This window comes from Bos indicus, chromosome 19 (assembly GCF_029378745.1).
Source record: "Bos indicus isolate NIAB-ARS_2022 breed Sahiwal x Tharparkar chromosome 19, NIAB-ARS_B.indTharparkar_mat_pri_1.0, whole genome shotgun sequence".
NCBI classification, from domain to species: Eukaryota; Metazoa; Chordata; class Mammalia; order Artiodactyla; family Bovidae; genus Bos; species Bos indicus.
Genome location: NC_091778.1, coordinates 49,942,865 through 49,970,154, shown reverse-complemented (window position 1 = coordinate 49,970,154; position 27,290 = coordinate 49,942,865). Strand labels below are relative to the sequence as shown.

Below are 27,290 nucleotides of genomic sequence, written 5' to 3'. Positions count from 1 at the left end.
CATCCAACCATCTCATCCTCTGTCGTCCCCTTCTCCTCCTGCCCTCAATCTTTCCCAGCATCAGGGTCTTTTCAAATGAGTCAGTTCTTCCCATCAGGTGGCCAAAGTACTGGAGTTTCAGCATCAGTCTTCCAATGAATATTCAGGACTGATTTCCTTTAGGATGGACTGGTTGGATCTCTTTGCAGTCCAAGGGACTCTCAAGAGTCTTCTCCCACACAGTTCAAAAGCATCCATTTTTCGGCGCTCAGCTTTCTTCACAGTCCAACTCTCACATCCATACATGACTACTGGAAAAACCATAGCTTTGACTAGATGGACCTTTGTTGACAAAGTAATGCCTCTGCTTTTTAATATGCTGTCTAGGCTGGTCATAACTTTTCTTCCAAGGAGCAAGCCTCTTTTAATTTCATGGCTGCAGTCACCATCTGCAGTGATTTTGGAGCCCCAAAATATAAAGTCTGACACTGTTTCCACTGTTTCCCCATCTATTTGCCTTGAAGTGATGGGACCAGATGCCATGATCTTAGTTTTCTGAATGTTGAGCTTTAAGCCAACTTTTAATTTAAAATTTTTCTCTAATTTTCTTGAAAAGATCTCTAGTCTTTCCCATTCTATTGTTTTCCTCTATTTCTTTGCACTGATCACTGAGGAAGGCTTTCTTATCTCTCCTTGCTATTCTTTGGAACTCTGCATTCAAGTGGGTATGTCTTTCCTTTTATCCTTTGCCTTTTGCTTCTCTTTTCACGGCTATTTGTAAGGCCTCCTCAGACAACCGTTCTGCCTTTTTGCATTTCTTTTTCTTGAGGATGATCTTGATCCCTGCCTCCCATACAATGTCACGAACCTCTGTCCATAGTTCTTCAGGCACTCTGTCTATCAGATCTAATCCCCTAAATCTATTTCTCACTTCCACTGTATAATTGTAAGGGATTTGATTTAGGTCCTACCTGAATGGTCTACTTTTCCCTGCTTTCTTCAGTTTAAGTGAATTTGGCAGTAAGGAGTTCATGATCTGAGACACAGTCAGCTCCCAGTCTTGTTTTTGCTGACTGTATAGAGCTTCTCCATCTTTGGCTGTGAAGAATATAATCAATCTGATTTTGGTATTGACCATCTGGTGATGTCCACGTGTAGAGTCTTCTCTTGTGTTGTTGGAAGAAGGTGTTTGCTATGACCAGTGCGTTCTCTTGACAAAACTCTATTAGCCTTTGCCCTGCTTCATTCCATATTTCCAAGGCCAAATTTGCCTGTTACTCCAGGTATTTCTTGCCTTCCTACTTTTGCATTCTAGTCCCCTATACTGAAAAAGACATCTTTTTTGGGTGTTAGTTCTAGAAGGTCTTGTAGGTCTTCATAAAACCATTCAACTTAAGTTTCTTCAGCATTACTGGCTGGGGCATAGACTTGGATTACTGTGATATTGAATGGTTTTCCTTGGAAATGAATAGAGTGTCTAGGAATCTCTGGAGGTGTGGGTTGGCAGTGGCCTGCTGCAGGGTTAGGGGCACTGAGTGTGGCAGTGTGTGCATGGGATCTTTTAAGGAGGTTGCCATTATCTTCATTACCTCCACCATAGTTTGGCCCCGGGTAAATGACTTCCCTGGTGGCTCAGACGATAAAGCGTCTACCTAAAATGCGGGAGACTTGGGTTCAATTCCTGGCTTGGGAAGATCTCCTAGAGAAGGAAATGGCAACCCACTCCAGTAGTCTTGCCTGGAAAATCCCATGAACGGAGGAGCCTGGTAGGCTACAGTCCATGGGGTCGCAAAGAGTTGGACATGACTGAGCAACTTCACTTTCTATTTAAATAAGAGTGAGGGAACACAGCCCCACCCATCAACTGAAAATTGGATTAAACATCTAGTGGCAGAAAGTGAAGAGGAACTAAAAAGCCTCTTGATAAAAGTGAAAGAGCAGAGTGAAAAAGTTGGCTTAAAGCTCAACATTCAGAAAACGAAGATCATGGCATCCGGTCCCATCACTTCATGGCAAATAGATGGGGAAACAGTGGGAACAGTGTCAGACTTCATTTTTGGGGGCTCCAAAATCACTGCAGATGGTGATTGCAGCCATGAAATTAAAAGAGGCTTACTCCTTGGAAGGAAAGTTGTGACCAACCTAGATAGCATATTCAAAGGCAGAGACATTACTTTGCCAACAAAGGTCCGTCTGGTCAAGGCTATGGTTTTTCCAGTAGTCATGTATGGATGTGAGAGTTGAACTGTGAAGAAAGCTGAGCACTGAAGAATTGATGCTTTTGAACTATGGTGTTGGAGAAGACTCTTGAGAGTCCCTTGGACTGCAAAGAGATCCAACCAGTCCATCCTAAAGGAGATCAGTCCTGGGTATTCTTTGGAAGGAATGATGCTAAAGCTGAAACTCCAGTACTTTGGCCACCTCATGCGAAGAGTTGACTCATTGGAAAAGACTCTGATGGTGGGAGGGATTGGGGGCAGGAGGAAAAGGGGACGATGGAGGATGAGATGGCTGGATGGTATCACCGACTCGATGGACGTGAGTTTGAGTGAACTCCGGGAGTTGGTGATGGACAGGGAGGCCTGGCATGCTGCGATTCATGGGGTCGCAAAGAGTCAGACACGACTGAGCGACTGAACTGAACTGAGCATGGCCCCACCCATCAGAACAAGGCCGAGTTTCCCCCTCAGTCAGTCTTTCCCATCAGGAAGCTTCCATAGCCTCTTATCCTTCTCCATCAGAGGGCAGACAGACTGAAAACTACAGTCACAGAAAACTAACCAATCTGATCACAGATTGTCTGATCACAGCCTTGTCTAACTCAATGAAACCATGAGCCAGCCATGCTGTGTAGGGCCACCCAAGGTGGATGGGTTATGGTAGAGAATTCTGACAAAACATGGTCCACTGGAGAAGGCAGTGGTAAACCACTTCAGTTTTCTTGCCTTGAGAACCCCATGAACAATATGAAAAGGCAAAAAATACGACACTGAAAGATGAACTCCCCAGGTTGGTAAGTGCCCAATACACTACTGGAGATCAGTGGAGAAATAAGTCCAGAAAGAACGAAGAGACAGAGCCAAAGCAAAAACAACACCCAGTTTTGGATGTGACTGGTGATAGAAGTAAAATCTGATGTTGTACTGCATAGGAATCTGGAACGTTGGGTCCATGAATCAAGGCAAATTGGAAGTGGTCCAACCGGAGATGGCAAGAGTGAACGTCAACATTTTAGGAATAAGCGAACTGAACATACCCCATGCCCCAGTAATTCCATTCCTATGTATGTTCAACATAATTGCATGCACTTGGGAACCAAGAGACATGTGCAAGACATGTAAGAATGGTCATAACTGCATTGTTTGTAACAGTTCCAAGCTGTGCATGTGCGTGCCAAGTTGCTTCAGTTGTATCCTACTCTTCTCAACCCTATAGACTGTAGCCCACCAGGCTCCTCTGTCCATGGGATTCTCCAGGCAAGAATACTGGAGTGGGTTGGGATGCCCTCCTCTAGGGGATCTTCCTGACCCAGGGATGGAACCCGAATCTCCTGCGGCTCCTATTGCAGGTGAAATCTTTACCACTGAGCCACCGGGGAAGCCCACAATAGATAAATTATAGTGTATTCAAACAAGGGAATACTACTTAGCAAGATAATAATAATCTAGACAGTATATTAAAAAGCAGAGACATTACTGACAAAGGTCTGTATAGTCAAAGCTATGGTTTTTCCAGTAGTCATGTATGGATGTGAAAGTTGGACCATAAAGAAGGCTGAGCACCAAAGAATTGATGCTTTTGAACTGTGGTATTGGAGAAGAGACTCTTGAGAGTCCCTTGGACAGCAAGGAAATCAAACCAGTCAATCCTAAAGGAAATCGACTCTGAATATTCATTGGAAGGACTGATGTTGAAGCTGAAGCTCCAATACTTTGGCCACCTGATGTAAAGAACTGACTCACTGGAAAAGACTCTGATGCTGAGAAAGATTGAAAGCAGAAGCAGAAGGAGACAACAGAGGATGAAATGGTTGGATGGCATCACTGACTTGATGGACATGAGTTTGAACAAGCTCCAGGAGTTGGTGATGGACAGGGAAGCCTGGCATGCTGCAGTCCATGGGGTCACAAAGAGTTGGACACAACTGATCGACTGAACTGAACTGAACTAAGCAAGAGGAATAAATTAATTACAAATACATGCAGCATCTTGGGTAAACCTCTCAAACACAATGTTGAGCAAAAGGAGCCAGACATGAGAATAAATGCTATGTGATTTCATTTACATTCAATTTTGAAAAAGCAGGCAAAACTAAAGATGGTGCTTAGGAATGCATATGTAGGTGGTAAAACTAAAGAAAAGCAAAGGTGTGATTCCCATAATAGAGTAGTTAAGTTGGGGAATTGGGGTTGTGATTGAGAAGAGCTATGCAGAGGGCTTCTGGGATGCTGACAACATTCTGTTGCTAGTGTCCAATTAATAGAACTTATTAAACTGTGGGTATATATTTTTGTGCATTTTTATATAATGCATACTCTATTTCACAACCAAAAAAAAAAAAAGAATATGTCGGTTTGAAAAAGGACTAGGTATGTCCCTGGTGATTCAGTGGTTAAGACTCTGCACTCCCAATGCAGGGGACTTAGGTTGCATCCGTGGTCAGGGGACTAGATCCTGCATGCCCCAACTAAAGAGCCCACGTGCTGCAACTAAGACCCGGCTCAGCAAAAAAAAAAAATCAAAAACCGAAGGGAAACTTCTAGACATGAAAAAAATGTAACTATTGAATGAAAACTCAATAGATCCTCTTCCTCTTCCTTTTCCTCCCCTTGCCATCCTAAACAATTCAGTCCAAAAGCCATGGGCTGGGGCTCAGTGACCGTGCGGGGGGTAGGTGCAGGTGGAGGCCGCAGAAAGTTGGGGTTGTGTGAGGAGGGTGTTGTGAGAAGTACACAAAACACTCAGCAGTGCCCGGAACCTGGTATATACTCAGCCCGTGGCAGTTATTATTGTTGTTACGCCGGGAAATGGTGAAGGACAGGAGAGCCTGGCATGCTGCGGTCCACGGGGTCGCAAAGAGTCAGACACAAGCAAATAAACCACATAGTCAGTACAAAGGAAATGTTGAGAGACGGCCGAGCAGCCAGCAGTCACATCCTCTGATTCCAGCTGCATCTGCAGCCTCACCCACTTTGTGTTGACAGCTTTCTTGCTTTTAGTGTCCAAGACATATGACTCCTTTTCTACCCCGGGGCTTTCCAGTGCCTCGGTGAGAGGCCAGTGGAAGCCCATTTGGAATGCCCACATGCATCACCTCCTGGGGGCAGCCCTCAGCCAATGGGGGATGGGAGCCGATGGATGAGTGCTTCTCACTCAGTCCTCAAGGGGATAATTCTGAGAGGCATTTTTTCACTCCACAGACAGTTCCGATGGGATCGAGCCCCAGTTCCCCACAGCAATGCCCAACTCAACCTTACACCGCGTTCTGGCTTTTCCTCCAGCCCCTCATGCCTGTTTGCCAGTGTCCCTTCTGTTCTACAGAAGGCCTTTTCTCAGCCTCTGCTTTCAGGGCTATCAGCCTGTCAGAGGCTGGAGAAAGCAGCCCTGATAAACAGATTTCCTCCCAGGATGAATGGCAACAAGGACTCTGTTGCTGGTGGTAAGGGGAGTAGAGATAATCCTTACATGTTATAGCTTCCCAATTACTAAGACTTTCCCTTGCAGTGGGGAAGAGAGCAGAGGTAGATAATGAAGCTCGAGGTTACGCAATAGTTCTAGCCCTTGAAAGGCACGAGGCAGTGGTAATTACATGGATTGTGGGTTGGTTGGCTTCTGCTAACTGCTTTAGAAGCTTTGCAAAGAGAAAATGAGAGGCTGTCGATTCAGGGCATGCTGTGAAACCCAGGGACATAGTGGACTTTGAGACCTCAGATGGGCTTAATAGTATCACATCCAGTTACTGGGGTGCTCATTAATTTGCCAGCCCCTCTCCACCTCTTGTCTTGGCTTCTTCTCTATTTCAGTCTCCCTAGCCCCTCATATAAACAACCTGCACCAACTCCTTGCCTCAGGCTCTGCTTCAGGAAGGAGCTCAGGTTACTACATCAAGAGGTTAATGGCGGCCAAGTAACTAAGTTTATGACCTCAAAGACTGAAGATTTCTAAGGGGAGCAGCCAATTAGCATGACCCGTGCTAAGGATGAGCATACTATGAATAGCTAGCATTTTTTTTTTCCCAGTTCTTACTCTGTCCCCAGCTCCTGTTCCAAAGCTTTTACATTCATCACCTGAGTTAATTCTCACAGCAGCTCCGTGATGTAGGTAACATTTCTCCCTGTCCCTCTCCTCTTTCCCCCACCCCCTCAAGTGAGGAAACTGAACCCCAGGATTTTATGTAACTTACCCAGAGTCACACAATTAGCACTGAGCCTGGATATCCTCACTCTCAGCCTCTGTGATATACTGAGTTCCTCCAAATATTGTTGTTCAGTCACGAAGCTGTGTCCTCCTCTTTGCGACTCCATGGACTGCAGCATGCCAGGCTTCTCTGTCCTTCAGTATCTCCTGGAGATTGCTCAGACTCATATCCATTGAATCGGTGATCCATCCAACCATCTTATCCTCTGTCTCCCCCTTCTCCTGCCTTCAATCTTTCCAGCAGCAGGCTCTTTTCCAATGAGTCAATTCTTTGCATCAAGTGGCCAAAGGATTGGAGTTTCAGCTTCAGCATCAGTCCTTCCAATGAATATTGAGTTGATTTCCTTTAGGATTGACTGTTTTGATCTCCTTGCTGTCCAAGGGACTCTCAAGAGTCTTCTCCAGCACAATTTGAAAGCACTGATTCTTTGGTACTCAGCCTTCTTTAGGGTTGGTCAAAAGTTCATTTGGGGTTTTCTATAACATCTTAGGCACTAAGCACGGGCGCCTGCGACCAGCACACTAAGCGTGGCCGAGAGGAGCTACCCCACGTCCGAGGTCACACTAGGACCACAGCCTTGTCTAACTCAATGAAACTAAGCCATGCCCGTGGGGCAACCCAAGATGGGCGGGTCATGGTGGAGAGATCTGACAGAATGTGGTCCACTGGAGAAGGGAATGGCAAACCACTTCAGTATTCTTGCCTTGAGAACCCCATGAACAGTATGAAAAGACAAAATGATAGGATACTGAAAGAGGAACTCCCCAGGTCAGTAGGTGCCCAATATGCTACTAGAGATCAGTGGAGAAATAACTCCAGAAAGAATGAAGGGATGGAGCCAAAGCAAAAAGAATACCCAGCTTGGATGTGGACTGGTGATAGAAGCAAGGTCCGATGCTGTAAAGAGCAATATTGCATAGGAACCTGGAATGTCAGGTCCATGAATCAAGGCAAATTGGAAGTGGTCAAACAAGAGATGGCAAGAGTGAATGCCAACATTCTAGGAATCAGCAAACTGAAATGGACTGGAATGGGTGAATTTAATTACGATGACCATTATATCTACTACTGCGGGCAGGAATCCCTCAGAAGAAATGGAGTAGCCATCATGGTCAACAAAAGAGTCTGAAATACAGTACTTGGATGCAATCTCAAAAATGACAGAATGATCTCTGTTCATTTCCAAGGCAAACCATTCAATATCACAGTAATCCAAGTCTATGCCCCAACCAGTAACGCTGAAGAAGCTGAAGTTGAATGGTTCTATGAAGACCTACAAGACCTTTTAGAACTAAAAGGTCTAAAGGTCTAAAGGTCTTTTAGAACACCCGAAAAAGATGTCTAAGGTCTAAAGGTCTTTTAGAACACCCAAAAAAGATGTCCTTTTCATTATAGGGGACTGGAATGCAAAAGTAGGAAGTCAAGAAACACCTGGAGTAACAGGCAAATTTGGCCTTGGAATACGGAATGAAGCAGGGCAAAGACTAATAGAGTTTTGCCAGGAAAATGCACTGGTCATAGCAAACACCCTCTTCCAACAACACAAGAGAAGACTCTACACATGGACATCACCAGATGGTCAACACCAAAATCAGACTGATTATATTCTTTGCAGCCAAAGATGGAGAAGCACTGTACAGTCAACAAAAACAAGACCAGGAGCTGACTGTGGCTCCGATCATGAACTCCTTATTGCCAAATTCAGACTGAAATTGAAGAAAGTAGGGAAAGACCATTCAGGTATGACCTAAATCAAATCTCTTATGATTATACAGTGGAAGTGAGAAATAGATTTAAGGGCCTAGATCTGATAGATAGAGTGCCTGATGAACTATGGACTGACGTTCGTGACATTGTACAGGAGACAGGAATCAAGACCATCCCCATGGAAAAGAAATGCAAAAAGGCAAAATGGCTGTCTGGGGAGGCCTTACAGATAGCTGTGAAAAGAAGAGAAATGAAAAGCAAAGGAGAAAAGGAAAGATATAAACATCTGAATGCAGAGTTCCAAAGAATAGCAAGAAGAGATAAAGCCTTCCTCAGTGATCAGTGCAAAAAAATAGAGGAAAACAACAGAATGGGAAAGACTAGGGATCTCTTCAAGAAAATTAGAGATACCAAGGGAACATTTCATGCAAAGATGGGCTCAATAAAGGACAGAAATGGTATGGACCTAACAGAAGCAGAAGCTATCAAGAAGAGGTGGCAAGAATATACAGAAGAACTGTACAAAAAAGATCTTCATGACCCAGATAATCACGATGGTGTGATCACTGACCTAGAGCCAGACATCCTGGAATATGAAGTCAAGTGGGCCTTAGAGAGCATCACTACGAACAAAGCTAGTGGAGGTGATGGAATTCCAGTTGAGCTATTTCAAATCCTGAAAGATGAAGCTGTGAAAGTGCTGCACTCAATATGCCAGCAAATTTGGAAAACTCAGCAGTGGCCACAGGACTGGAAAAGGTCAGTTTTCATTCCAATCCCAAAGAAAGGCAATGCCAAAGAATGCTCAAACTACCACACAATTGCACTCATCTCACATGCTAGTAAAGTAATGCTCAAAATTCTCCAAGCCAGGCTTCAGCAATATGTGAACCGTGAACTTCCTGATGTTCAAGCTGGTTTTAGAAAAGGCAGAAGAACCAGAGATCAAATTACCAACATCCGCTGGATCATGGAAAAAGCACGAGAGTTCCAGAAAAACATCTATTTCTGCTTTATTGACTATGCCAAAGCCTTTGACTGTGTGGATCACAATAAACTATGGGAAACTCTGAAAGAGATGGGAATACCAGACCACCTGACCTGCCTCTTGAGAAATCTGTATGCAGGTCAGGAAGCAACAGGTAGAACTGGACATGGAACAACAGACTGGTTCCAAATAGGAAAAGGAGTTTGTCAAGGCTGTATATTGTCACCCTGCTTATTTAACTTCTATGCAGAGTACATCATGAGAAACACTGGACTGGAAGAAACACAAGCTGGAATCAAGATTGCTGGGAGAAATATCAATATCCTCAGATATGCAGATGACACCACCCTTATGGCAGAAAGTGAAGAGGAACTAAAAAGCCTCTTGATGAAAGTGAAAGAGGAGAGTGAAAAAGTTGGCTTAAAGCTCAATATTCAGAAAACGAAGATCACGGCATCTGGTCCCATCACTTCATGGCAAATAGATGGGGAAACAGTGGAAACAGTGTCAGACTTTATTTTTGGGGGCTCCAAAATCACTGCAAATGGTGACTGCAGCCATTAAATTAAAAGATGCTTGCTCCTTGGAAGGAAAGTTATGTCCAACCTAGATAGCATATTCAAAAGCAGAGACGTTACTTTGCCAACAAAGATCCTTCTAGTCAAGGCTATGGTTTTTCCAGTAGTCATGTATGGATGTGAGAGTTGGACTGTGAAGAAGGCTGAGCGCCGAAGAATTGATGCTTTTGAACTGTAGTGTTGGAGAAGACTCTTGAGAGTCCCTTGGACTGCAAGAAGATCCAACCAGTCCATTCTGAAGGAGATCAGCCCTGGGATTTCTTTGGAAGGAATGATGCTAAAGCTAAAACTCCAGTACTTTGGCCACCTCATGCGAAGAGTTGACTCATTGGAAAAGACTCTGACGCTGGGAGGTATTGGGGGCAGGAGGAGAAGGGGTATGACAGAGGATGAGATGGCTGGATGGCATCACTGACTCGATGGACGTGAGTCTGAGTGAACTCCGGGAGTTGGTGATGGACGGGGAGGCCTGGTGTGCTGCGATTCATGGGGTCGCAAAGAGTCAGACACGACTGTGCAACTGAACTGAACTGAACTGATAACATCTTATGGAAAGAACCCAGATGGACTTAATGGCCAAGCCAATAAAAATATCCACAGAAAGAAGGGGAAATTAAGCTCATGGATGCTGCTTTATCGCAATAAAATCCTCAGGTTCATCTGGACCTGTGTGTACAGTATAGCCCTTCCCACCCTGAATATGCATTCCCACAGCCAGTGCTGATGTTGTTCTTTGCTGGGATTTAAGTCCCAGTCCAACCACTTACCAAGCTGAGGATGACCCTGTGAAATTACTTACCCCATCTAAGCCTCAGTTTCCTTACCTGTAAAATCAAGTTAATAAAACCGGCCCCAAGGGTGTTACAGGGTTAGTGTCTAATTAGCTGATAACTATGATTTTTCTAGTCAGAGGTCCATTGTTGAGAATAGTTAAGACAGGTTCAGGCAACCCCCCCCCCCCCCCCAGAAGAAGAACAGAGTGGAGCAATTTTGGCCAAGTTATTTTGTGTCCAGAACCCCAGAAATGCCTCTTGGCTTTATTGGACTTTACTTATAACTCCTGGGATGAGAGATTCAAACCAGAAATATTTTTGCCCCTCAAGTGGACTGAATGGTGGCTCCCCCATAAGTTCTAACGCTCGGAACCTGTGAATATCACCTTGAGAAAAGGGTCTCTGAAGGTGTAATTAATAAGAATCTCCAGATAAGATCAACCTGGATCATCTGGATAGTTCCTGAATCCACTGTGTGTGTGCTAAGTCACTCCCACCAATACTGGGGTGGGTAGCCTATTCCTTCTCCAGCGGATCTTCCCGATCCAGGAATCAAACCAGGTCTCCTGCATTGCAGGAGCTTTACCAACTGAGCTATCAGGGAAGCCCTATGAGAAAATACATGTCTGTTGTTTTAAGTCAGCAGTTTGTAGTAATCTGTTACAGCAATCCTGGGAAGCCAATCCATTTCTCTGTTCTTCCCCAACTCAACTCTGGGCTGTCCTCTTGACAGACAGCTGACCGGAAAAATGCAGCACATAAAGGCACGCTTCTGACATGAGCTGAATCTTGAGGACTGAGAAAGTCCATGGAAATCAATACAAATGAATTTGCAGGCTTCCGGAAGCTAAGAGCAAATGTTAGTGGCAGTGAGTAATAAATGTGTACTCGTTGAGTGATCTTGCCTTTCTCCAGAGGTGACTGCAGGTGCTGTTTTCTTCAGACACCTTTTCAAGGCCACCAGGCTTTGTTTTGGAATTCAGGCATGGTTTTTGCTTTGTGTGTTTGCTTCTGAAACTTCAGTGGGCATGGGGATGGGGAGATGATTGTTGTAAGCTTCCAGGATGCACTTATGAAGAACACAGTGGTCAAAAAATTATTCTTTATTCAGTGGTGTGGAAATGGGGGAAATGGTCCTTGCCAAAAAATGGCAAAAGCATGTAAAAACTTAGGATCCCATCTAACAAAACTCTTGTCTGATGACAGGATTGTATGTACCTGAAAAAGCCAAAGGAATAGTGTTTAAGCATGAAAAACAGCGAGTCACTTTGGGTAACCAGGTGAAACCTTTTAAAGTATCAATCAAGTTTGCTTTTTCTTTATGGAAATCAGCTTTATAAAAAGCATCTTACCCTGAGATGTAGCCTACATCTTTAAATCTCAGAGGACAAGTTCAGAATAGACGTATCCATCTTTAGAATTATTACTGTTTTCTGTAATATAGAAGAGAAAATAATTCAGTAAACTTAGGATGTTGTCATTGGTGTTCAGTTGCTAAGTCATGTCTGATTCTTTGCAACCCAGTGGACTGCAGCATGCCAGGCTTCCATGTCCCTCACCATCTCCCAGAGTTTCCTCAAGCTTGTGTCCATTGAGTCGGTGATGCTATCTAACCATCTCATCCTTTGCCGCCCTCTTCTCCTTTTGCCTTCAATCTTGGATATATATCTATAGAAGCTCTTTTAAAATTCTATTTTGGTAGCTGGGGGTCCTGATAAAACCAAGTATGAACTGTCTTTTTTTCCTGGACTACATTATGTGATTTATTCTTGAAAGCATTTTAGAAGTGCACTTGCCTTGTTCTCTCTGGATTTTTTTAATGTGATACACTCCCTACCACATCCTTTCCTCCTCCCCATCCACCCACGTCCTGATGAAATGTATTAGGCGCTGTGGTGCTGGCTGCTATTGGTGTCCTAGAGTGTGGATGTTGCCCCTGTTCATCCCATCCTTGGGTTCCTAAAGCTAATGATGGCCTCACAGAAACCACTGCCCATTTCAACAGCGTCTCCTATCCCAAACTGTGGCTCACCCTGATCTCTTGGTGCCACTTGCTGGAACACGGGGTCAGCATAATGTATCTCCTGGGAGTATTTAGCCCCTGGGTAAAAGACAAGAAACAGAATTACTGGGTCTGTGGTCCAAATCTCTGATCTCCTGAGGGCAGTGGCTACCCTTGCAGTGGCATGTCGCTTCTGGACTTTGCAGAGTACTTACCATCTTGGGCACTGGAAACACATTGCTTTGGTTCTAAGCCTGGCACGGGTTTCTCATCTGTAAAATGGGGGTGATATAATTTGGGAGTTAGTGGTGTTTGCACCAGACAGAGCAGAGAAGTCGCTTAGCGCTGTGCCTGGAACATGGCTGGTCCTCAGTCAGCATCCACATTGGCTGGGGTTGTTCTCACTGTTGGCCAAGGTGCTGGGTCTATTTACCATAAAGCAGTAAACGATGCCAACTTTAAGAGATGATCATAAAAGTGATTGGAACACAGTGTGGATCATTCTGAAGTGATATTAAAAAAAAAAATCTCCAAGATATGTTGCTAACTGAAAAAATCAGGTGTAGAATGGCATATCTATGACATGCTACCATTACTACCATTTATTTAGATGTTTATAAAACACACATAAAGTATCTGTGGAAGGACTTTAAAGTGGAAAGTGGGATTGAGTGTTGGGGCGGAAGGGAGACGCTATACTCAGCTTCTTCAGTATTTTACCCATTTGTGTATGACCTTAAAAAAAATGTAAAAGACAAAAACCCCAAACCAACCAAAATCTCAAACAAAATTCTCTTACCTGCTTGATTTTCACAGACATTTGCATATATTCCAGCTTCCATGGGTATATTTCTGCAGACTCTGGGTGCACTATCTTTCATAGCTTTTCCTACATAAGTTGGTGCAAAATCATTAAAATAAACCAATTCAGCCACAATTTTTTTTTTCCTGCTCCTCCACGGAGCAGAATTCCCCAAAGTTCTGGAAGAATGACCTTCTCGGATGGCCTGAAGTGTTGTCTATTAAAGGGAAATCGTGGGCTCAGCTAGGAGACCGTAGCATCTGCTGCTTCAGGCCAGGAGCCCTTCTGATTTGTTCTCAGATCTGCAAACAACACCCTTGGCCTCTTAGATTGTGCCTGAGATGGCCAGAGATATCTTTTCTTTCCTTCACTGTAAAGAATAGCCTGTAAAAAGCTTCTTAATATCTGCAAGAGATACTAAATTACCCAACTGAGTTCCATTTAGCCCTGGCGAGTACTCAAGAATATTAATTCCACTTTTGTAAGATCCTCGGATTTTTGTAGGAAGAGACTAGTTTTAAAAATGCATGAGATGCAATAAATTTAAGAGGATTGAAGTCATATCAGCCATCTTTTCTGACCACAACATATGAGACCAGAAATCAACTACAAGAAAAAAAACTATCAAAAAAAAAAAACAACCCACAAACACATGGAGGATAAACTACATACTACTAAACAAACAATGAGTCCCTAAAGAAATTAAAGAGGAAATAAAAACATACCCAAAGATGAATGAAAATGGAAGCACAACCATCCAAAATCTTAGGGACCAAGCAAAAGCAGCTCTAAGAGGGAAGTTTATTATAATACAAATCTATCTCAGGAAACAGGAAAAATCACAAACAACCCAGCTTTACACCCAAAGGAAAGAAGAAAAGTTAGAAGGAAAGAAATAATAAAGATTAGAGCAGGAATAAGTGAACTAACAACTAAAATAAAACAGTAGAAAAGATTGATGAAGAGCTGGTTCTATGAAAAGCCAAATAAAATTGATAAACCTTTAGCTAGACTCATCAAGAAAAAAGAGGGCTCAAATAAATAAAATCAAAAATGAAAGAAGTGCGGGATGGGCGGGAGGCTCCAGAAGGAGGGATGTACATATAGTTATGACTGATTTGCATTGTTGTATGACAGAAACCAACACAACATTGTAAAGCAATTATCCTTCAGTTAAAAAAAAAAAAAGGAATGTTTTTATAGGACTTCAATGAGAATTCTCCATGGAAGTAAATTCCATATTATTTTGTCCAAGAAATTTAAAAAAAAAATGAAAGAAGTTACAGCTGATAACCATAGAAATACAGAGTCGTAAGAGATTAAGATAAACAGTTGTACACCAATAAAACAGACAACCTAGAATAAATGGATGAATTCCTAAAATATACAGCCTCCTCAGGCTAAATCAGAAAGAAATAGAAGATATGAACAGACCAATTACCATTCAATATGAAATGGAAGCAATCATCAAAAGACTCCCAACAAACAAAAATCCTGGGCCAGATGGCTTCACAAGTGAACTCTATAAAACATTGAAGAGGAAGGAACCCTTCCAAACTCATTCTACAAGGCCAGTATCACCCTGCTATCAAAGCCAAAGACAGGGACTTCTCTGGTGGTCCAGTGGCTAAGACTCTGAGCTCATAATGCAGGGAGTCTGGGTTTAATCTTTAGTCAGGGAACTAGATCCTCCATGGTGCCACTAAGATCCCACATGATGCAACTAAAAAAAAAAAAAAAAGATCCAAAGTGTCACACCTAAGACCTGGTGCAGCCAATACGAACAACAACAAAAACCCAAATGACAAAAGACAGACAAAGACACCAGAAAAAAAGAAAACTACAGGCCAATATCACTGATGAATGTAGATGCAAAAATCCTCAACAACATAGTAGCAAACCAAATTCAATAATACATTGAAAGAATTATACCCCATGATCAGTTGAGATTTGTCCCAGAGATACAAGGACATTTCAATATCCACAAATCAATCAGTGTGATACACCACATTAACAAATTGAATAAAAGCCATATGATTATTTAAATAGATGCAGAAAAAGCTTTTGACAAAATTCAATATCTATTTATGATAAAAACTAAACAAAGTGAGTACAGAGGGAACATACCTCAACGTAATAAAGACCATATATAACAAGCCCATGGCTAACATTATACTCAGTGATGAAAAGCTGAAAGCATTTCCTCTAAGATAAGGAAGAAGACAAGAATGCTCACTCTTGCCACTTTTATTCACAATAGTATTGGGAGTCTGAGCCACAGTAATCAGACAAGAAAAAAAGGAATCAAAATTGGAAAGAAAAAAGTAAAACTGTCACTGCAGATGACATGATACTATATAGAGAAAATCCTAAAGACACCACCAAAGAACTAGAGCTATTGAAACAAATAAATGAATTCAGCTAAAGTCACAGTATATGGAATTATTAATAATATACAGAGATCAGTTGCATTTCTATACACCAACAATGAACTATCTGAAAGAGAAATTAAGAAAGCAATCCTATCTGTACCAAAAAGAATAAAATACCGAGGAATAATATAACCAAGAAGGTAACAGACCTGTACTTGGGAAACCATAAGACACTGGTGAAGGAAATTGAAGACAGCACAAACAAATGGAAAGATATACCATTCTTACAGATTGGAAGAATTAATATTGCAAATGGCTGTACTCCCCAAGGCAATCTACAGGTTTAATGAAATCCCTGTCAAGTTAACAATGGGATTTTTTCACAGACTTAGGCAAATAATTCTAAAATTTGTTTGGAAACACAAAACAACCTATCCTGAGAAAAAACAAAGCTGGAGGTATCATATTCTCTAATTTCAAACTGTACTACGAAGGTACAGCAATCAAAACAGTATGGGACTGGCACAGAAACAGACACACAGGTCAGTGAAACAGACTAGAGAGCCCAGAGATGAACCCCTACTTACACGGTCAATTAATTTACAAGGGAGGTCAGAATATACAGTCAGGAAAAGATAGTCTTTTCAATAGATGGTATTGGGAAAACTGGACAGCTATATGTGAAAGAATCAAACTGCACTACTTTCTCACACCATCTACAAAAATAAAGTGGATTAAGAACCTAAATGTGAGATCAGAAACCATAAAACACATAAAAGGAAACATAGGTAGTATGCTCTTTGACACTGGTCTTAGCAATATTTTTTTTGGCTCTGTCTCCTCAGGCAAGAGAAGTAAAAGCAAAAATAAACAAATGGGACTACATTAAGCTTGCACAGCGAAGGAAATTATCAACAAAGCAAAAAGGCAGCCTACAGAATGAAAGAAGATATTGCAAATGATATGTCTGATAAGGAGTTAATATCCAAAATGTACAAAGAACTCATACAGCTCAACATCAAAAAACCAAACAACCCAATTTAAAAACAGGCAGAGGAATTGTATAGGCATTTTCTAAAGAGCACATACAAATCTCCAGCAGGCACATGGAAAGATGTTCAAAATCACTCATCATTAGGGAAATGCAAATTGAAACTACAAAGTGATACCACCTCACACATCTCAGAATAGCTACCATCAAAAAGGTAACAAGTAACAAGTGTTGACAAGGATGCAACTTAAAGGAAAGTCATGCACTGTTGGTGGGAATGTAAATTGATGCAGCCACTATGGAAAACTGTATGGAGGAGTCTCAAAAAAAAAAAGCGATCCAGCAATTCCACTTCTAGGAATTTTTTCTGAAGAAAGAGTTCATTGATGGATGAATGAATGGATAAACAAAGTATGTGTTATGTATGTATACATGTGTGTGTATAATATATATATTATATTATATATATATACACACATATATATAACTGATTATTCAGCTTTTGAAATGAAGGAGAAAAAAATCTGTTGCACCGCAAGGCTTGGGGGATCTTAGTCCCCCAGCCACAGATTGAAGCCGTGTCCCCTGCAGTGGAAATGCAGAGTCCTAACCCTTGGACCACCAGGGAAGTCCCCCAAAATGAAGGAAATTCTGACATGTATACAACATGGATGAACCTTGAGGACATTGTGCTAAATGAAAGAAGCCACCTACAAAAGGATAAATAGGGTATGATTCCATTTACATGAGATTTCTACAATAGTCAGATTAGACTATTAGTCAGAATAGACAGGAATCAGAATGGTGTTTGCCAGGGGCTGAGAGGAGAGAGAAGTTAATAGGGACTTACACCATTTGACAGGTACAGAGTGTCATATTTGCATAGTGAAAAAGTGGATGGCTGGTGATGGTAGCCCAGGAATGTGAATGTACTTAATGCCACCAAACTGTATACTTAACAATGGCCAAAATGGTAAATTCTGTTGTTATGCATATTTTACCACAATTTTGAAAAACAATTTTTTAAAAATTTTTAAAAAGGTAAAAAGGTATGACAAATTTTAAGACAATGACAGCAGAGCATTAAAATGTCTTCTTAGCCCGGGGCCCCATGTGACTGCACAGGTAACACGCCCACAAGCAATCTAAATAGGGAAGGCTTCACCAGAGAAAAGAGAACTGTGCTAAATGTGAACAGTTCAGGAAGTCCTTCATTATCTTCTTGTTTTGCATCTTTTCCTTCTCTTTTCATTTTCTTCATATCCCATTTCTGATTCTCCTTTCCCTTCCTCCTTACCCTCTCCCCTTCTGTCTGTCTCCAAAATCCAGGGAAAGTGAAAGTGTTAGTCACTCAATGGTGTCCGACTCTTTGCGACCCCAAGGACCATAGCCCGTCCGGCTCCTCTGTCCATGGATTCTCCAGGTTAGCATACTGGAGTGAGTAGCCATTCACCTCTTCAGGGGATCTTCCCCACCCAGGGATTGAACCCGGATCTCCTGCCTTGCAGGCAGATTCTTAACTGTCTAAGTTAGCCACCAGGGAAAACAATGGCAAAGCTCCTAAGGAACTTACTTGCTTTGTACTTTCGTAGCATCCAAAATGCCAGAACTAGGATGATTATTATCAGCACCAATAATAACCCCGGAAGCAGGAGCTGCAGGCAGAATGGACCGCAGTCTCCTCCTGGAAGAAGAAGAAGACAGCATTCACTGGTCACTGCACAACCTGCTTTTCCAATGATACTGAATTGTGGAATGTTCTGGAAAGGTCGATCATGACTGTCTCCCAAGTTACCCATGAAACCTGGGTCCCTGCCCTATGTGGACACCCTCAACCCTGAGAATTAAGTTGTCAATGAAGTTCTAAAAGTCAGACCAAGTCCACCTTCCACCAAGGGTTATTTGCAAAGAAAAAAAAGCAGTACAGCATTTAACAGACAGATTGTTGTTTACATCATTAGGGTCATAAGTCTGAGAACAGCCTGGCCATTTGTCAGGCAAAGTCTTTAGTCATGTCGGTATGATCTATGTTACCCAACAGCTGTCACTTATTATTGACTATATGCAGACTTTGTGTTAAGCACTTTTCGTGCATTGCCTTAGGTATCTCATTGGTATTATTCCCATTTTACAATTAAGTAGAATAAGACTCAAGTAAAGTTCCCATTTTGCAATTAAATAAGAGTATGTGACTTTTCTAAGGTCACACAGCTAGTGAATGGAAGGCGGTGATTTGTAAGCAAAAGGCTGACTCTGGGGCCTGACTCCAACAGGCTGCCTGACTGTTAGAACTTACTGAACACCCAGATGTGGGCTCTGATCTTCTGAGGATGAGATGTTTAATGCCCTTGTATGCGCGATTCATGGGGTCGCAAAGAGTCGGACACGACTCAGCGACTGATCTGATCTGATCTGATGCCTATTACCCTTGCTAACCTAATTTTTTTTTTCTCCTCCCGCCTTGACCAGTGTCCCTTCATCAGGCCAGGTTTTTATTTTTTAAATGTTGTGGCCATGCACCATGAGGGGTCCCAGTTCCCTGACCAGGGATCAAACCCATGCCACCTGCATTGGAAATGCAGTCTTAACCACTAGATGGCCAGGGAAGTCCCTAAGGAAAGGTTTAAATCTGGAATTCTCAGACTCTGAGTTCTGCGCTGGAACATGACAGTGTAAAGAGAGCTGGCTCTAGCTCTGGCCTGGCCCCTTCCCACCCAGGCTCTGATCTGCGCCCTAAGGAACCTGCCTGCGTGGCCAAGTGTTGTCCCTCAGCCCCCACAAACAGCTCCCTTGGCTTGAGTCCAGAAGTGCTCACATCCTCACGGTGGTCTACCCTTGGGAGGACGAGCTGGGAAAGAGACTTGTGCAGGCCCTGGGAGGTGGGTTCTGATCTGATGGGGTAGGGAATGCAGGTCTAGGAACCTAGAGTGAGGTACAGAAAAGTAGAGATACAAGGTCCAGGCAGGCATCCCTATGGCTTATGGGAAGCTTATTGGAAAGTGTATGGCTTAGAAGAATCCAGATAGCGCCTTCCGAAACACAAGACTGGGACAGGAGCTGCTCTTGCCCCCAGTAGAGAAATCTAGATTCACCAAGCATTAGCAGTAGGGCATTCAACAGCCAAGGAGGAAGGTACCGGTGTTAGAAGTGAGTTTTTATTTAAATGATTTTAAAAAGCACAAGAAAATCAAGAGACCCCACCAGCTTCAAGAGATGCAGGACTTCCCTGGTGGTGGAGTGGGTAAGAATCCGCCTGCTAATGCATGGTACACATGTTCGATCCCTGGTCCGGGAGGATTCCACATGCCATGGTGCAACTAAGCCCAGTTCACCACAACTACTGAGCCTTTGTGCTGCAGCCACTGAAGCCCATGTGCAGAGAGCCTGTGCTCCACAAACGAGAAGTCACTGCACTGAGAAGCTCGGGCACTGCAACGAAGAGTAGCCCCCACTTGCTGCAACTAGAAAAAGCCCATGCGCAGCAATGAAGACCCAGCATGGTCAAAATAAATGCATATATAAAAACAGTGCTTAAAAAAAGAAAGTGAAAACAAAGAGTTACAAATTCTAATGTGATTGCTAAGAACCTGAGCAGGAAACAGAGTCAGTTCAGGAAGTCTTACAACAAGGTCCCTTCCTGCCCCACTCTAGGTTTTTCTATGGTTCCTTTATGGCAGAAAGCAGCCCCATCAGAGCGAATGGACCCTATAGAAGAAAAAGTACTTAGAAGCAGGTGGGCGAAGTGGGAAATGGTGGGCAGAGGACAGGCTGCAGTTTCTGGAAGTAAATCTAGACCCTGTTGAACGAATTCAGGTAGCCCTTACCTGTTGAGGGTATGGTGACAGGTTTACTGTATTTTGCATGGTCAGGCAATCTGTTTTTAGCTTTACACCTGTACTCTTTCACTTCCGCAGTGTTACTCTTGGTTATGTTAAATTCAGCAGGCTTCCTTACATCCTTGGAAATAACTGGTGATATGGTGATGTTTTTTTCAAAAAAAATATAATTGATAGGCAGAGAGCCGTTGAATGAGATGCAGCGTAGCGTTATATATCGGTCTGTTTTTGTTTGAATGACGCTAATGTTCAGCACCGGTGCAGTCACTGGGTCTAGAAAAATGAAAGTGCACGTTAAATGGCTGAGCAGATTGGTTCCCTCACTCAGTCCACAAACATGGATGGAAGCCCTACTCTATTCCCGTCTGTTCACCCGAAGATGGACAACACTGCTCTTGTGAAGTCAAGCAGCTCGCAAGAAGCTCCATGGGGAAAGATCAATAGGTATGTGGTTAACCCCATGTATCCTGGCATGAACCAGGCTCTGAGAAAGCCAGAGAGTGGAGAGCATCTCTCTGCTTTGAGGAGCTGGAGTGCAAACTTGCCTTTTATCAGAATTCACCATTTGTTTGTGGTTGATGGTATAATTTTGTCAAAGATCCAGCTCCAAGTATGTAGTTGAGAGGTGCTTTTAGTCCCAATCGTTGTAAGATAAGTGTCTTTTTTTTAATCAAGAAAGTCTAAAAATATCATCTTTTCTCACAGTACTGTCGTTTATAGAATTCAGCTGTACAATTATCTTTCAGTTCCTCCCCAAAACAGGAAGTAACCCTGATAAATAGAGTTAAGGGAAATTCTTGACCAGAAACGAGTGAGTCTGGTGGGCTCTGTCAGATCATACCATACTTCATGGGAGAATCCAGCTCTGTAATTTGTTATATAGTTCTTTAATGAAACAGGATTATAGGGAAAGAAAGATAATCGCTGAGTACCCTTCATGTGTTGGGGTCACTATACACGTTATCTTGGTTCACTCCACAACAGCACACAAGGTGGACAGCATTATGCCCACTCCACAGATGAGTCCATTGAAACTCAGAGACCACATACCTAATAAATGGCAGAGCCAGGGCCAGTTCCCAAGCAGATACTTCTGTTTTTGACAGTACTGTGCCATTTTAATAACTGGGTGCAGAAACAATGAAACATGTTTCATTGTTTAAGTCAAAGGAAAGAAGCTAACAAATTAGAGTCTTCTTGCTCCATCCCTCCCTCCCCTGAGCAGGAATCCCGGTGGCAGCATCCTTGACAGAGTGGTACCCAGGGATGGGAGCCTCAAAGAGCAACTTTGTTTGGGAATAGCATCAATAGACTGTTCTTCCTACGAAAAACTGAAATCTACTTCCTGCAATTTTCAGGAATTGATGTATTCATGATGAAGCAGAGAGCATGGACTTCTCTCTGAGATAAGATGGTTCAAACCAGAATAAGGGTGGATATCTAAATTTAGTGGAAAGATGTAAACTTCCCTCAGAGTTTGTAAAAGGACTGGTAAAGGGCATCACAGCATCACTGTGATCAAGGGAAGGGAGTTGTAACTCTTCCATAAATCAGTTGTTTTTTAAATTAAAGGAGTCCTTTAAGGCTCATTCAGATGCCACCTTCCCCATAAAACTTTTCCTAAACCCTCCAGGCGAAAGTTCTCCCTCTTCTGTCTCCTGCAGCACTTGATCCCATCCTCATACTACTTTTTCTGCCTCTTATTTTGTGATCCACTTGAATGTCTCCTGGCCACCTCAAACATAACCTTTTGAAACTGAACTCTAGTTAATCTGCTAGTTAATGAATCAATCGGTAGGTAGATAAACATTATTAAAATTATATTCTTTTTAAAAATGTTTTTATTCATTCAGTCATTCATTTAGTTCTTTTGTGCCTAGAACAGTTAACATGAGGTCTACCTTCTTTTTTTTTTTATTATTTTTTATTGGCTCACAGTTGATTTACAATGTTGTGTTAGTTTCTGCTGTACAGCAAATTGAATCAGTTAAATGTATACATACATCCACTCTCACTTGCCATATAGTTCATTACAGAGTATTGAGTAGGGTTCCTTGTGCTATACAGTAGATTCTTTTTTTCTTTTTTAAATTGGAGTATAGTTGCTTTTCTATGGGAATGGTCTTGATCCCTGTCTCCTGTACAATGTCATGAACCTCATTCCATAGTTCATCAGGCACTCTATCTATCAGATCTAGGCCCTTAAATCTATTTCTCACTTCCACTGTATAATCATAAGGGATTTGATTTAGGTTATACCTGAATGGTCTAGTGGTTTTCCCTACTTTCTTCAATTTAAGTCTGAATTTGGCAATAAGGAGTTCATGGTCTGAGCCACAGTCAGCTCCTAGTCTTGTTTTTGCTGCCTGTATAGAGCTTCTCCATCTTTGGCTGCAAAGAATATAATCAATCTGATTTTGGTGTTGACCATCTGGTGATGTCCATGTATAGACCATTCCCATAGAAAAGAAATGCAAAAAAGCAAAATGGCTGTCTGGGGAGGCCTTACAAATAGCTGTGAAAAGAAGAGAAGCAAAAAGCAAAGGAGAAAAGGAAAGATATAAACATCTGAATGCAGAGTTCCAAAGAATAGCAAGAAGAGATAAGAAAGCCTTCTTCAGTGATCAATGCAAAGAAATAGAGGAAAACAACAGAATAGGAAAGACTAGGTATCTCTTCAAGAAAATCAGATACCAAAGGAACATTTCATGCGAAGATGAGCTCGATAAAGGACAGAAATGGTATGGACCTAACAGAAGCAGAAGATATTAAGAAGAGATGGCAAGAATACACAGAAGAACTGTACAAAAAAGATCTTCATGACCCAGATAATCACGATGGTGTGATCACTGACCTAGAGCCAGACATCCTGCAATGTGAAGTCAAGTGGGCCTTAGAAAGCATCACTATGAACAAAGCTAGTGGAGGTGATGGAATTCCAGTTGAGCTGTTCCAAATCCTGAAAGATGATGCTGTGAAAGTGCTGCACTCAATATGCCAGCAAATTTGGAAAACTCAGCAGTGGCCACAGGACTGGAAAAGGTCAGTTTTCATTCCAATCCCAAAGAAAGGCAATGCCAAAGAATGCTCAAACTACCACACAATTGCACTCATCTCACATGCTAGTAAAGTAATGCTCAAAATTCTCCAAGCCAGGCTTCAGCAATATGTGAACCGTGAACTTCCTGATGTTCAAGCTGGTTTTAGAAAAGGCAGAGGAACCAGAGATCAAATTGCCAACATCCGCTGGATCATAGAAAAAGCACAAGAGTTCCAGAAAAACATCTATTTCTGCTTTATTGACTATGCCAAAGCCTTTGACTGTGTGGATCACAATAAACTGTAGAAAATTCTGAAAGAGATGGGAATACCAGACCACCTGATCTGCCTCTTGAGAAATCTGTATGCAGGTCAGGAAGCAACAGTTAGAACTGGACATGGAACAACAGACTGGTTCCAAATAGGAAAAGGAGTTCGTCAAGTCTGTATATTGTCACCCTGTTTATTTAACTTATATGCAGAGTACATCATGAGAAACACTGGACTGGAAGAAACACAAACTGGAATCAAGATTGCCGGGAGAAATATTAATAACCTCAGATATGCAGATGACACCACCCTTATGGTAGAAAGTGAAGAGGAACTCAAGAGCCTCTTGATGAAAGTGAAAGTGGAGAGTGAAAAAGTTGGCTTAAAGCTCAACATTCAGAAAACAAAGATCATGGCATCTGGTCCCACCACTTCATGGCAAATAGATGGGGAAACAGTGGAAACAGTGTCAGACTTTATTTTTCTGGGCTCCAAAATCACTACAGATGGTGACTGCAGCCATGAAATTAAAAGACACTTACTCCTTGGAAGGAAAGTTATGACCAACCTAGACAGCATATTCAAAAGCAGAGACATTACTTTGCCAACAAAGTTTCGTCTAGTCAAGGCTATGGTTTTTCCAGTAGTCATGTATGGATGTGAGAGTTGGACTGTGAAGAAGGCTGAGCGCCGAAGAATTGATGCTTTTGAACTGTGGTGTTGGAGAAGACTCTTGAGAGTCCCTTGGACTGCAAGGAGATCCAACCAGTCCATTCTGAAGGAGATCAGCCCTGGGATTTCTTTGGAAGGAATGATGCTAAAGCTAAAACTCCAGTACTTTGGCCACCTCATGCGAAGAGTTGACTCATTGGAAAAGACTCTGATGGTGGGAGGGATTGGGGGCAGGAGGAGAAGGGGACGCCAGAGGATGAGATGGCTGGATGGCATCACTGACTCGATGGACGTGAGTCTGAGTGAACTCCAGGAGTTGGTGATGGACAGGGAGGCCTGGCGTGCTGCGATTCATGGGGTCGCAAAGAGTCGGACACGACTGAGCGACTGATCTGATCTGATAGTTGCTTTACAAGGTGTTATTTTCTGCTGTACAATGAAGTGACTCAGCTATATGTATACATACAGCCCCTCCCTCTTGGACCTCCCTTCTAACACACCCCCATCCCACCCCTCTAGGGTGAGCACTGAGCTGAGCTCCCTGCGCTATAAAGCAGGTTCCCACTAGCTATCTGTTTCACACGTGGCAGAGCACATACCATCAGTCCCAATATCCCAGTTCATCCCACCCCTGCCATATTCACACATCTGTTCCCTGTGTCTCAGTCTCTACTCCTGCCCTGCAAATAGGTTCATTTGTACCGTTTTCTAGATTCCACACATATGCAGTAATACATGATTTTTTTTTTCCTCTTTCTGACTTTACTCTGTATGACAGACTCTAGGTCCATCCATGTCTGACACCGGTCAGAATGGCCATTATCAAAAACTCTACAAACTATAGGGACTTCCCTGCTGATCCAGTGGTTAAGAATCTACCTTGCAAAGCAGGGGACATGGATTCAATCCCTGGTTGAAGAACTAAGATTCCATGTGCCACCAGGCCACTAAGCCCAGGAGCCCAACTACTGAACCCCAGCGCTCTGGAATCTGTGCGCCACAATGAAGGATCCTGCATGATGCAACAAGAATCCCACGTGCTGCAACTAAGACCCGATGCAGCCAAATACATAAATAAGTATTTTTTTTAAAAAGTCTACAGGGACAACAGAGGATGAGATGGCTGGATGGCATCACTGACTCGATGGACGTGAGTCTGAGTGAACTCTGGGAGTTGGTGATGGACAGGGAGGCCTGGTGTGCTGCGATTCATGGGGTCGCAAAGAGTCGGACACGACTGAGCGACTGAACTGAATTGAACTACAAATGATAAATGCTGGAGAGGGTGTGGAGAAAAGGGAACCCTCTTGCGCTGTTGGTGGGAATGTAAATTAATACAGCCACTATGGAGAACAGTATGGAGTTTGCTCAAAAAACTAGGAATAGAATTACCATATGACCCAGCAATCCCACTACTGGACATATCTGGAGAAAACCATAATTCAAAAAGACACGTGTACCCCCATGTTCATTGTAGTACTATTTACAATAGCCAGGACGTGGAAGCCGCTGATAGATCTAATGACAGATGAATGGATGAAGAAGATGTGGTACATATATACAATGGGATATTGCTCAGTCATAAAGATGAATGAAACTGGGTCATTTGTAGAGATCTACCTTCTTAACAAAGTTTTAAGTGCATAGTACAGCATTGTTAACTCTAACCAAAGTTTTATACCCATTGAACAACTTCTATTTTTGCCCCTTTCAGTAAACGACACCACTCCTTGTCCATCAGCTGATCACAGTAGACCCCTGAGGGTCATTCTTGACTCCTTCCTCACCTTTAGTACCTATGATTCCAAACCTAATCACTCAGCAAGTCCTGTTGTTCCTCCCTCCAAAGTCTGTTCTGACCCCGTCCACTCCTCTCCGTCTCCCCACTGTTTATCTCCTGGATGACTGCAGAAGCCTCCCAGCCAGTCCCCAACCTCTACCTTTGCCCTGCCCCACCCAGGAAGAATTAAATTCAAAGACGATAAATGGGGTCAGAGGCCTGACTTGGCTCTCCCCTCCCCTTTCCAGTCTCACCTGAGCTCACCGTCCCTTCATCTGACCTCCAGCCATACCAGTGGCATATTACACCCTTCCCAACAGCCAAGTTCTTCCTCAAGGTGGAGCCCCCAGCACAGGGTATTATCCCTTGACTAGAGCCTTCTTTCTCTCACTGTAGCAAATCATTGCTCATCCTTCAGGGGTCCCCTGAAATGCCAGCCCCTTAGAAAGTCCTTCCATAATTATCTGGGCTTCCGAGGTGGCGCTAGGGGTAAAGAACCCATCTGCTGGGACTTCCCTAGTGATCCAGAGGCTAAGACTCTAGGGGTCCAATCCCTGGTCAAGGAACTAGATCTCCATATGCCACAACTAAGACTCCTGGGCAGCCAAAAAACAGAACCCGTCTGCCAATGCAGGAGACGTTAAGAGATGTAGGTTTGATCCCTGGGTTGGGAAGATTCCCCTGGAGGAGGACATGGCAACCCACTCCACTATTCTTGCCTGGAGAATCCCCATGGACAGAGGAGCCTGGTGGGCTACAGTTGATAGTCGAGTTGGACACGACTGAATTGACTTAGCATGCACACAACTACCCTATCTAAGGAAGTCACTCCCCATTCACCACCCACTCCCCAACTTTTCTCCATCACTGTGCCAGTTTCTTTTTCTTTATAACCGTCAACACAGTTTGTGATTATGAATTTATTTGACTGGGTACTTGGGTTTCATGCCTCCTCAATTAGACTATAAGCTCCACCAAGGCAGGAACTAATGTATATCCAGGGCTTGGCACATTGGGGATATCATTAAATATTCAATGAGTGGATCAAAGATGAATGAATCTGTGTTCATGGCTCATATCCCT

The 27,290-nt window shown here is 42.9% G+C and overlaps 1 protein-coding gene across 3 annotated transcripts in view; it reads right to left on the bottom strand.

Moving 5' to 3' along the window:
- MILR1 (mast cell immunoglobulin like receptor 1) overlaps positions 1–27,290 on the bottom strand; it is a 36,302-nt gene that overhangs the window by 2,569 nt on the left and 6,443 nt on the right. Inside the window, exons 3-9 of one of the 3 annotated variants that reach the window (XM_019982513.2) lie at positions 20,435–20,719; positions 18,184–18,294; positions 13,245–13,334; positions 12,661–12,717; positions 12,476–12,544; positions 11,796–11,876; positions 11,532–11,661 (exon numbers count right to left, since the gene is read on the bottom strand). In XM_019982513.2, the coding sequence (XP_019838072.1) occupies positions 11,824–11,876; positions 12,476–12,544; positions 12,661–12,717; positions 13,245–13,334; positions 18,184–18,294; positions 20,435–20,719 (665 nt within the window). In that variant the 3' untranslated portion in view covers positions 11,532–11,661; positions 11,796–11,823. Of the gene's footprint in view, positions 1–11,531; positions 11,662–11,795; positions 11,877–12,475; positions 12,545–12,660; positions 12,718–13,244; positions 13,335–18,183; positions 18,295–20,434; positions 20,720–27,290 lie in introns of those variants that run through there. The other 2 variants (XM_019982514.2, XM_070773805.1) reach the window with 2 other exon arrangements.